The sequence below is a fragment of the Ranitomeya imitator genome, chromosome 4 (assembly GCF_032444005.1).
Source record: "Ranitomeya imitator isolate aRanImi1 chromosome 4, aRanImi1.pri, whole genome shotgun sequence".
Lineage (NCBI taxonomy): Eukaryota > Metazoa > Chordata > Amphibia > Anura > Dendrobatidae > Ranitomeya > Ranitomeya imitator.
Genome location: NC_091285.1, coordinates 58,639,374 through 58,653,022, shown reverse-complemented (window position 1 = coordinate 58,653,022; position 13,649 = coordinate 58,639,374). Strand labels below are relative to the sequence as shown.

Sequence of the window (13,649 nt, the reverse complement as noted above, 5' to 3'; positions counted from 1 at the left end):
AAGAAATTCTTGTCACTTGTCATATGACTCGTTGCTCCTGAATCAATAAACCAACCAAGTGATGATTTCTTGTCTGTTACTTTAAATGTGCCATTCCAATTATTCTCACATGAATCGGAAATTGTGTTTTTTACTTTCTCTGTATGCCTTTTATGTTGCAATTTTTGTTGTTCTGCTTTCCATATGGTACAGTCTTTCTTTAAATGACCTTTTTTCTTACATCTGAAGCATTCTCTTGTCTCTTTATTATAGGGTTTTGGGAATTCTGTAGCTTTAAGAGCGTTTTCACTGTCCTTTTCAGTAGAAGAATCATTTCTTTCTTTTCTTCTCTGATATTGATCTATTAGTCTTGTTTTCACAAAATCTAATGTAATGTCAGTTTCTGGTCTCGTCTCAAGGGCATTTATCAAGGCTGTATATGAATCTGGTAAACTGCACAACAATATAGCTGCTACATGACTTTCTTTAACATCTTCACCAATAGATCTTAGCTGTGATATCACTTCCATCATTGAGAATATGTGCTTCTGCACATCGTCATTTGCACTCAATCTCATACTGTACAGCTTTCTTAATAAAAACAACTTGTGATTCAAGCTAGGTCTTTCATACAGTTTTCTTAATGCTTCCCACATTCCCTTAGCTGTTTCTTCATTTCTTATATGTATTAATTGAGCATCATCCACTAATAAGCTAATGGTGCCTCTCGCTTGTATATCCTTCTTATCCCATGTCTGATTATCTTGATCTGGTCTTGCTGTAACAATTACTTCCCATAGATCATCCTTAGATAACAACATCTCTACTTTGAATTTCCATAACTGATAATTTTCACTATTCAGTTTAGCTACTGTAAATTTAAGTTCTGTGTTACACATCATCTTTATATAGTCTTACTTGTTTAGAGAGTTGTACTGAAGATATTCTCCTGTATGTCCTGTGAATTCTCTGCAATTATATCCAGCTCCTGGGATGCTGAATTCCTCTGTCACTCTGTATCTGGATTTAGTTCCTTCTGTTTACAGAGCTTATCTGTGTGCTCCGTTATCTGGGCTATAAACCAGGATCCTTCTGCCTGAGCTTGTAGTGCAGACCTGTAGTGTCTGGGGTGCCTGGGTTGCCTGGAGTTATCTGGGGTGCCTGGGGTGTCTGGGGTTATCTGGGGTGCCTGGGCCCATAACCTGTTGCAGAGTGCGTCTTCTTGCAGTCACCGCTGTACTTAGGAAAGCTTCAATCAGCACGACATCTTGAGTAAACAGTATTTACTTCATACTGGATAAACATGAGAAACAATTCAGTGTCACACAGTCCGTGCACTGAACACAACACATTCATGAAGAAAAGCAAAACAGAAAGTAAGAAAACAACCAACAACTAAGAGCTTCCCTCCCCACATTACAGCAAGTATATAACTTTACACACTATCGCCATCTGCTGTCTGGTTAGTATAAAGTCCTCCTTTCACTTATAATAAGTCCTAATCTGTTGCATATGCCAACACAGGTACCAGCCCATACACAACATATCCTCCAGGTACCAGTCTATACAAAACAAATCAGCTCATACACAACATATCCTACAGGTACCAGCCCATACACAACATATCTTACAGGAAAGAGCCCATACACAACATATCTTACAGGAAAGAGCCCATCCACAATATATCTTACAGGAAAGAGCCCATCCACAACATATCTTACAGGTACCAGCCCATACATAACATATCTTACAGATACAAGCCCATAAACAACATATATTACAGGTAGCAGCCCATACACAACATATCTTACAGGTATGAGCCCATCCACAACATATCTTACAGGAAAGAGCCCATCCACAACATATCTTACAGGTACCAGCCCATACATAACATATCTTACAGATACAAGCCCATAAACAACATATATTACAGGTAGCAGCCCATACACAACATATCTTACAGGAAAGAGCCCATCCACAACATATCTTACAGGAAAGAGCCCATCCACAACATATCTTACAGGAAAGAGCCCATACACAACATATCTTACAGGTACCAGCCCATACATAACATATCTTACAGATACAAGCCCATAAACAACATATATTACAGGTACCAGCCCATACACAACATAACTTACAGGTATGAGCCCATACATAACATATCTTACAGGAAAGAGCCCATCCACAACATATCTTACAGGTACTAGCCCATACATAACATATCTTACAGATACAAGCCCATAAACAACATATATTACAGGTACGAACCCATACACAACATATCCTCCAGGTACCAGCCTATACAAAACAAATCAGCCCATACACAACATATCCTCCAGGTACCAGCCTATACAAAACAAATCAGCTCATACACAACATATCCTCCAGGTACCAGCCCATACACAACATATCTTATAGGAAAGAGCCCATACACAACAGATCTTACAGGCACCAGCCCATACACAACATATCTTACAGGAAAGAGCCCATACACAACATATCTTACAGGAAAGAGCCCATCCACAACATATCTTACAGGTACCAGCCCATACATAACATATCTTACAGATACAAGCCCATAAACAACATATATTACAGGTAGCAGCCCATACATAACATATCTTACAGGTATGAGCCCATACAGAACATATCTTACAGGAAAGAGCCCATCCACAACATATCTTACAGGTACCAGCCCATACACAACATATCTTACAGGTACCAGCCCATACATAACATATCCTACAGGTAGTAGGGGACGTCCGTGTAAAAGGGAAAGGTCTTTAAAGGAATAAAGTTTGTGTTCATAACGCCACCTGTGGTATTCGGTCAAGATGACTGACGCTGCTTTAAGGGGTCTGCTGGGGTGATATTATGGCAGCTAGATGGTATACCTTCCCACAGGTGAAGTATGTCCCCAGGGCTTCCCAGTGTGTAGATGGTGGATGGTGAGAGGCGCAGAGAAAAACGAGAACACAAGGTTGCAGTCTCTTTACCTTTACTGAAGGCTTCAGCATCCACAGTCCAGAGCACCAGATCACAGGGCAGGCAGAGTCCAGATGATTTGGAGGCAAGTCCAGAGTTCCCTTGTCCAGGTGGAAATCAGTAGCCTTCCCTTGCGCTGCAGTGTTGTAGTTCCTTACTGCCTAAGGCTTCACATAAGGTCCTCACAGATGTAATGTCTCTCTCTCTGTCCCCCATATAGGATAGGACAAACCCGTATGACTAGTGGCTTGAGGTGGTTTATAGGGACTCTATCATGCCCCAGCCTCTAAGGGGTGCCACCGTGCCTCCTGGGTGTAGGGGCAGACAGGTAACGTGAAATTAGCTGTCCTGCCGATCTCTGGAGCAAGGCATAAAGGTTGTTACTCCCTCGGTGTTCCGGCTACCGGGCTTCTGCGCCTCAGAAGGAGGCAGCCTGTGTAGGGCTGGTCCCCTTCTGGCATCCACTCCTTTGCTGCGACTTCCTTGCACGCTTGCTGCAATACAGTTCTGCCTTCAATGTCCTTCTCCTTCGTTCTGACAGGATCCCACCCCTGCCAGGGACCAACCAACTGAGCGGAGCTCAGCCAGCAACTAACTAACTTTCCCAACAGGCGACCAGTTTTACCAATGTGGGGAGTGACCTAATAGGAGCAAAAGCTCCCCCTGGTGGCCTGGAGTGTGAAATGTGTTGCATGTTTGTGATACCTGGATGCAGTTATCCTTCTTTGCCTCCAAACGTAGCATCACTCTCCCCGAGAGGAAAGCAATACCACCGCGACGACCAGGACCCTGGGGCGCCGCACATGCATAACATACCTTGAAGATACCAGCCCATTAAACATCTTAACTTACAAGTACAAGGCCACAAACAACATATCTTTCAGATGTAGTCCCATAAATAAAATCCCAAACATACCAGTATCTTACAGAAACAGGCATATTAAAATATATTTTATAGATACAAACAAGCTCATTAATGACATATCTGACAGATAAAACAAAAGCTCAATAAACTTTATATATATATCGGTTACAAGTCCTTGCTAAATATTTTACAGGTAACAGCCCATGTACAACATATCTTACAGGTAACAGCCCATGTACAACATATCTTACAGGTACCAGCCCATACATAACATATCTTATAGGTAACAGCCCATACACAACATATTTTACAGGTAACAGCCCATACACAACAAATCTTACAGGTACGAGCCCATACATAACATATCTTATAGGTAACAGCCCTTACACAACATATCGTACAGGTACGAGCCCATACATAACATATCTTACAGGGAAAGGCATAAAAAAACAACATATCTGGATTAACAGCTACATTGCTCAGTTTTGCTGTACAATGTACTCCATGCTGCTGCTGCTACATAAGTGTGTAAGAGTAGGGAAGCTGTGTCTCCCTTTTCTAAAGGAGACGCTATAGCAGCTACTCTCTTCCATAGATTTGTATGGACACTACATAACCTGATTCATCAGTGAAGTTGAAAAGCCATCTCCACTCTGTTCAGTATATGTAGAGTTTAGCAAGGTGTGTTGGGTAGGTGGAAAAAAAGGAACATGATGTAAGAACAAAGAGTAATTTTGTTCACCAATTCAATACCTATACTTATCAACATTTGAATGCCCCAAATTGGGACATTTTATAGCCTGCACTTCAGGGAAGTCTTCAAAACTACCACTTTTGGGCAGTTTTAACATGAAGTCTACAACTTTTACAGGTCGTACCACCTGATTGTTCTGATAAAATCAGGATGGTTTCCAAGTATGCATATTGTCTACCTAAACATTATTGCAGTCCAAGTGGCAGCTTTATGACAGTGTCTTTTGTTCAGCACAATAATGCCCTTTGACCATACTGCAAAAATTGTTTAGGAATGTTTTGAGGTCTATGACAGAGCATTCGAGATGATTTGTCTCCAAATTTCTCATATCTCAGTCCAATTGAGCATCTGCGACATGCGCAGGAAAGAAAAGTCTGATCCAAGAAAGTTCCCACCTCACAAGAGATCCGCTGCTCATGTCTAGGTGCCATGAACCACATGACACCTTCAGTTGACTTGCGGCATACTGTACATGCCTCAAGCAGATGAAGGGGAACTTACACAATATTAGACAGGACTCTGGAGGTTTTAATGTTATGGCTGAAAGGGCTATATGTGTAAAATCTTCTCTCCATATAATCTTGTAATCTAGCCTTATCTCTGATGTGATCAGATATTCCATGCTTATCGGGGATTGCTGGAGGAACAGATGGATGCTCAGGAACATCGCTACAGAAAACTTCTAGAAGAAACTATCCAGGATGCCGTTCAACTTTCCGCTCGAAACCAAGAGCTTGAAATTGAGAACAAGCAACTACAGAACAGTGAGAAAACTTACCTCAGTTTCATAGTTTTCATATATGGGCATAACTATACGTCTGCACTGGGGTGACCACATATGGAGCCAAGCTCCCTCCACATGTGGTTGACATCATTTATTTAATATAGCCCCATCACAGTCAATGTGAGCATGTGCTAGCTCCCATCGGCGCCCCATGATATGACTGCCAGGAGCCCTTGGATTATTGTGAAAGCAGAGGGTCTGCAGAAGGCTCCCATCGCCATCCTCTTGGTTCTCCTCTCAGATCATCTATTTGCTGAGCTTCAAAGACCGAGATTTACACTATAGTGTTGCAGTATATAATGCAAACGATCGGACAGTAGCAGGTCCAACGCCTCTTAGGGTAATAACAAATAAGGTAGCTGAAAAAGTTTGAACCCCCCTCAAAAAAAAAATTCAAACCACCACCTTTCTTCACATTAAATATATAGAATTAAAAAAATGAAATATGTGCTATTCCGTGTTTGTAAAATTCCAATATATTAAAATATAAAATTAACCCGACTGGGTTAAAATCATAACGTCAGAATTGCGATTTTTTTTTTTTTTTTTATCATCAGACTTCCCTAAAAAAAATACAATAAAAAGTGATCAAAAGCTGTACAGTATGTACCCCAAAAATGTTATCAAAGAAAAATGGCAGTTTGCCACACATGAAGCCAAGGCCTTACAGTATACAGCTCTGTGGGTTGATAAGTAAAAATTTTTATGGGTCTCAGAAAATGACAACACAAAACAATTTTTTATTTTTTTTATAAAATTCTGATTTTGTTTTCACCACGTACATAAAAAATACAGTATATATATGTATATGAAAGTGTACAATGAGCACCATAAAAGCAGAACCCAAAGAATAATGTCACAATGTATGCATACATATTTTTCACCATTTCACCCCATTTGGAATTTTTCCCATTATTCAGTGCACGATGTGAACAAAACCTGGACTAAAAACATAATGCCCATGTACACTACGGTAAGTAAATAAATAGTAACACATGTAAAAAACATATGGAACTTAGTTAACATTTTATTTAAAAAAAAAAGATGTAAAAGCCATTCCACCGTGACAAAGTGCATCCAGTCAGGATGGTCCCCGACTCTAGTGAGTCACCTTGTTACGTGTCAACCAGGCCTGCAGATAGACGGGCTGGAGCAGGACCTGGGCCTGTCTGTGAAAGGCTGAGTACCCAGCCAATGTACACCTGCATAATACACTCAGGGCTTGTGCCCACGACCATATTTTCGGTCTGAGAACTATCTGTTAGGCTACGTTCACATTAGCGTTACGCTAATGTGCGTCGCTGTTGCGTCGGCGACGCAGCGGCGACGCAGCGGCGACGCGCCCCTATGTTTAACATAGGGGACGCGTGCGTCTTTTTGCACGCGTTTTCCGACACGTGCGTCGTTTTAGACGCTAGCGTCGGATGCAAGAAAACGCTACAAGTTGCATTTTTCTTGCGTCCGATTTCGGCAAAAAACGACGCGCGCGTTTGCGCGCGTTTTTCCGTGCGTCGCCGACGCAACGGCGACGCGACGCTAATGTGAACGTAGACTTAAATGAACATATTCAGTGTTGGACTGAGTTGGCCAAGGCCCACCAGTGACATTGATTCTTGGGGCCCACTGTTCAGCTACATGCAAAAATTAACCTGACCCCAGTACACAAATTTACTTTTGCTTCTAAATACGGTGATATTAATTTGGCTAACTTGTTTAATGAATGATTAAATTATACCTTTTTCTGCATATTGTGAATTCAGTGTAATAGCACTCTTTCACTGAGGCCTACCAGAGGATTTTCCTGTAGTCCTGTGGGCCAGTCCGAGCCCGAACGTATCACACTAGGACCAATGTTATTCCATGAGGCAGTACAGATGAACGTTTTTTTTTTTTCACTGACAGAATCAAAATGCATAAAAAATTGCAGCATGCAAAAAATCGGATGTCATACGAAGCCCCAGTATACCATTAGATTTTTACAGACACATTGCAATTCCATAACATAGGAATCTGTAAATGATTAATAGCTGCTGAGTAAAAAAAATGGATTGTATACGGCTGACAAGTGAGAACAAATTGTCCCACTTCTCTACATGCAACTGAACTGTGACGGTTCTATTATACTATCGTGTCACCTTAGCCTCATACTGACAGGCGCACCAGCCCTCATTTTTTGTTCTCAGTATATTGGGGTGCCCCCTCCTTTTTGAGATGTGCTCCATTATATATTCAGCCTTCCAAATAGGAGTCCCAATACAGATAGACTCTAGTCCTGCTCTCTCCCCATCTATTTTGGAGACTGGCTAGCACATGTTGAGGTGACTCACTAGAGTCAGGGAGCATCGTGACTAGGTGCACCTTGTTGCGGTGGGATGGCACTTACACTTATTTTTAATCAAAAAATGTTTACCAAGTTCCAATGTTTTTTTTATACTAGAAATAGGCCCGATGCTATTGCGTGTGGTGAAATGACCATCTGTGTATCCTTAGTGGTGCTAACAGGAGCAGTGGACATGTGTCACACCATTTGTGCTTTCCAATATACCTGTTCAATGTCATCCTTCCGCATTTGTGTATTGTATTTGTTGCATCATTTGCCTTCTTTCACCCCTTGTGCACTGTTTCTTCCTTGTTGTGTGCTGTATTTTGGTATCTGGTGTTGTGTTTCTTGAGCGATGTTCAATATGTGATGTCTCCCCTGTGTGCTGTGTGTGTGTTTACACTATATGGTCTCTTGGAAGCTGTTGTGACAATAATTGGATGTACTGTATGTTGTATGCACTGTATGTTGTATGCACTGTAAGTAATGTATGTTGTATGCGCTGTGTGTACTGTATGTTTTATGCACTGTATCTTGTATGCGCTGTATGTTGTATGCACTGTATCTTGTATGCACTGTATCTTGTATGCACTGTATGTTGTATGTACTGTATGTTGTATGCACTATATGTTGTATGCACTGTATGTTGTATGCACTGTATCTTGTATGTACTATATGTTGTATGCACTGTATGTTGTATGCACTGTGTGTACTGTATGTTATATGCACTGTATCTTGTATGCACTGTATGTACTGTATGTTGTATGCACTGTATGTTGTATGCACTGTATGTTGTATGTACTGCATGTAGTATGCACTGTATGCACTGTATCTTGTATGTACTGTATGTTGTATGTACTATATGTTGTATGCACTGTGTGTACTGTATGTTGTATGCACTGTATCTTGTATGCACTGTATGTACTGTATGTTGTATGTACTGTGTCGTATGCACTGTATGTTGTATGCACTGTATGTTGTATGTACTGTATGCACTGTATGTTGTATGTACTGCATGTTGTATGTACTGTGTTGTATGCTCTGTATGTTGTATATACTGTATGTTGTATGCACTGTATGTTGCATGCATTGTATGTACTGTATGCTGTATGTACTGTATGTTGTGTGCACTTTGTTGAATGTACTGTTTGTACTGTATGTTGCATGCACTGTATGTTGCATGCACTGTATTTTGTATGCACTGTATGTTGTATGCACTGTATGTTGTATGTACTGTATTTTGTATGTACTGTATGTTGTATGCACTGTATGTAGTATGTACTGTATGCTCTGTATGTTGTATATACTGTATGTTGTATGCACTGTATGTTGCATGCATTGTATGTACTGTATGCTGTATGTACTGTATGTTGTGTGCACTTTGTTGAATGTACTGTTTGTACTGTATGTTGCATGCACTGTATGTTGCATGCACTGTATTTTGTATGCACTGTATGTTGTATGCACTGTATGTTGTATGTACTGTATTTTGTATGTACTGTATGTTGTATGCACTGTATGTAGTATGTACTGTATGCTCTGTATGTTGTATGCACTGTATGTTGTATGCTCTGTATGTTGTATGCACTGTATGTTGTATGTACTGTATGTAATATTGAATTCTGTATGTTGTATGCACTGTATGCTATATGTACTGTATTTTGTATGTACTGTATGTTGTATGTATTGTATGTAGTATGTACTGTATGTTGTATGCTCTGCATGCTGTATGCACTGTATGTTGTATGTACTGTATTTTGTATGTAATGTATGCGCTCTGTTATATGTACTGTATGTTGTATGCACTGTATGTTGTATGTACTGTGTTGTATGCACTGTATGTTGTATGTACTGTATGTTGTATGCTCTGTATGTTGTATCCACTGTATATTATATGTACTGTATTTTGTATGTACTGCATGTACTGTATGTTGTATACACTGTATGTTGTATGTGTTGTAAGCACTGTATGTTGTATGTACTGTATGTACTATATGTTGTATGTACTATATGTTGTATGTACTGTATTTTGTATGCATTGTGTTGTATGTTTTATGCACTGTATGCTGTATGTACTATATGTACTGTATGTTGTATGTACTGTATGTTGTATGCACTGTACGTACTGTATGTTGTATGTACTGTATGTTGTATGCATTGTGTTGTGTGTACTGTATGTTGTATGTACTATATGTTGCATGTACTGTATGTTTGTACTGTATGTTGTATGCACTGTATATTGTATGTACTGTATGTTCTATGCTCTGTATGTTGTATGCACTGTTTGTTGCATCATTTGACTTCTTTCACCCCTTGTGCACTGTTTCTCCCTTGTTGTGTGCTGTATTTTGGTATCTGGTGTTGTGTTTCTTGAGCGATGTTCAATATGTGATGTCTCCCCTGTGTGCTGTGTGTGTGTTTACACTATATGGTCTCTTGGAAGCTGTGGTGACTACAATTGGATGTACTGTATGTTGTATGCACTGTATGTTGTATGCACTGTAAGTAATGTATGTTGTATGTGCTGTGTGTACTGTATGTTGTATGCACTGTATCTTGTATGCACTGTATGTACTGTATGTTGTATGCACTGTATCTTGTATGCACTGTATGTACTGTATGTTGTATGCACTGTATGTTGTATGCACTGTATGCTGTATATACTGTATGTTGTATGCACTGTATGTAGTATGCATTGTATGTTGTATGCACTGTATGTTGTATGTACTGTATTTTGTATGTACTGTATATTGTATGCACTGTATGTAGTATGTACTGTATGCTCTGTATGTTGTATGTACTGTATGTTGTATATACTGTATGTTGTATGCACTGTATGTTGCATGCATTGTATGTACTGTATGCTGTATGTACTGTATGTTGTGTGCACTTTATGCTGAATGTACTGTTTGTACTGTATGTTGCATGCACTATGTTGTATGCACTGTATGTTGTATGTACTGAATTTTGTATGTACTGTTTGTACTGTATGTTGTATGTACTGTATGTTGTATGCACTGTATGTTGTATGTACTGTATTTTGTATGCACTGTATGTTGCATGCATTGTATGTACTGTATGCTGTATGTACTGTATGTTGTGTGCACTTTATGCTGAATGTACTGTTTGTACTGTATGTTGCATGCACTATGTTGTATGCACTGTATGTTGTATGTACTGAATTTTGTATGTACTGTTTGTACTGTATGTTGTATGCACTGTATGTTGTATGTACTGTATTTTGTATGTACTGTATGTACTCTATGTTGTATGCACTGTATGTAGTATGTACTGTATGCTCCGTATGTTGTATGCACTGTATGTTGTATGCTCTGTATCTTGTATGCACTGTATGTTGTATGCACTGTATGTTGTATGTACTATATGTAATATTGTATTCTGTATGTTGTATGTACTGTATGTTGTATGTACTGTGTTGTATGCTCTGTATGTTGTATATACTGTATGTTGTATGTACTGTATGTTGCATGCATTGTATGTACTGTATGCTGTATGTACTGTATGTTGTGTGCACTTTATGTTGAATGTACTGTTTGTATTGTGTTGCATGCACTGTATGTTGTATGCACTGTATGTTGTATGTACTGTATTTTGTATGTACTGTTTGTACTGTATGTTGTATGCACTGTATGTAGTATGTACTGTATGCTCTGTATGTTGTATGCACTGTATATTGTATGCACTGTATGTTGTATGCACTGTATGTTGTATGCTCTGTATGTTGTATGCACTGTATGTTGTATGTACTGTATGTAATATTGTATTCTGTATGTTGTATGCACTGTATGTTATATGTACTGTATTTTGTATGTACTGTATGTTGTATGCAGTGTATGTTGTATGCACTGTAAGTAATGTATGTTGTATGCACTGTGTGTACTGTATGTTGTATGTACTGTATGCTGTATGTACTGTATGCACTGTATGTTGTATATACTGTATGTTTCATGCACTGTATGTACTGTATGTGGTATGCATTGTATGTTGTATGCACTGTATGTTGTATGTACTGTATGTTGTATGTACTGTATGTTGTATGCACTGTATGTTGTATGCACTGTATGCTGTATGTACTGTATGCTGTATGTACTGTATGTTGTGTGCACTTTGTTGAATGTACTGTTTGTACTGTATGTTGTATGCACTGTATGTTGTATGCACTGTATGTTGTATGTACTATATGTAATATTGTATTCTGTATGTTGTATGTACTGTATGTTTTATGTACTGTATGTACTGTATGTTGTATGTACTGTATGTAATATTGTATTCTGTATGTTGTATGTACTGTATGTTGTATGTACTGTATGTTGTATGTACTGTGTTGTATGCTCTGTATGTTGTATATACTGTATGTTGTATGCACTGTATGTTGCATGCATTGTATGTACTGTATGCTGTATGTACTGTATGTTGTGTGCACTTTATGCTGAATGTACTGTTTGTACTGTATGTTGCATGCACTGTATGTTGTATGCACTGTATGTTGTATGTACTGAATTTTGTATGTACTGTTTGTACTGTATGTTGTATGTACTGTATGTTGTATGTACTGTATGTAATATTGTATTCTGTATGTTGTATGTACTGTATGTTGTATGTACTGTATGTTGTATGTACTGTGTTGTATGCTCTGTATGTTGTATATACTGTATGTTGTATGCACTGTATGTTGCATGCATTGTATGTACTGTATGCTGTATGTACTGTATGTTGTGTGCACTTTATGCTGAATGTACTGTTTGTACTGTATGTTGCATGCACTATGTTGTATGCACTGTATGTTGTATGTACTGAATTTTGTATGTACTGTTTGTACTGTATGTTGTATGTACTGTATGTTGTATGCACTGTATGTTGTATGTACTGTATTTTGTATGTACTGTATGTACTCTATGTTGTATGCACTGTATGTAGTATGTACTGTATGCTCCGTATGTTGTATGCACTGTATGTTGTATGCTCTGTATCTTGTATGCACTGTATGTTGTATGCACTGTATGTTGTATGTACTATATGTAATATTGTATTCTGTATGTTGTATGTACTGTATGTTGTATGTACTGTGTTGTATGCTCTGTATGTTGTATATACTGTATGTTGTATGCACTGTATGTTGCATGCAATTTATGTACTGTATGCTGTATGTACTGTATGTTGTGTGCACTTTGTTGAATGTACTGTTTGTACTGTATGTTGCATGCACTGTATGTTGTATGCACTGTATGTTGTATGCACTGTATGTTGTATGTACTGTATTTTGTATGTACTGTTTGTACTGTATGTTGTATGTACTTTATGTTGTATGCACTGTATGTTGTATGTACTGTATTTTGTATGTACTGTGTGTTGTATGCACTGTATGTAGTATGTACTGTATGCTCTGTATGTTGTATGCACTGTATATTGTATGCTCTGTATGTTGTATGTACGGTATGTAATATTGTGTTTTGTATGTTGTATGTACTGTATGTTGTATGTACTGTATGTAGTATGTACTGTATGTTGTATGCACTGTATGTTGTATGTACTGTATGTAATATTGTATTCTGTATGTTGTATGCACTGTGTTATATGTACTGTATTTTGTATGTACTGTATGTTGTATGTATTGTATGTAGTATGTACTGTATGTTGTATGCTCTGCATGCTGTATGCACTGTATGTTGTATGTACTGTATGTTGTATGCACTGTATGTTGTATGTACTGTATTTTGTATGTAATGTATGCTCTCTGTTATATGCACTGTATGTTGTATGCACTGTATGTTGTATGCACTGTATGTTGTATGTACTGTATGTTGTATGCACTGTATGTTGTATGCTCTGTATGTTGTATGTACTGTATGTAGTATGTACTGTATATGCGTGTATGTTTTTTTTTTACATTCAACACATTAGCCGGAAGATGGCACTACTACTGTCCCATCATTGGCTA

The 13,649-nt window shown here is 38.6% G+C and overlaps 1 protein-coding gene across 1 annotated transcript in view; it reads left to right on the top strand.

Moving 5' to 3' along the window:
* The window catches only part of LOC138675481 (uncharacterized), a 71,231-nt gene that overhangs the window by 52,142 nt on the left and 5,440 nt on the right, over positions 1–13,649 (top strand). Inside the window, exon 9 of the mRNA XM_069763772.1 lies at positions 5,200–5,350. Within this exon, the coding sequence (XP_069619873.1) occupies positions 5,200–5,350 (151 nt within the window). The remainder of the gene's footprint in view (positions 1–5,199; positions 5,351–13,649) is intronic.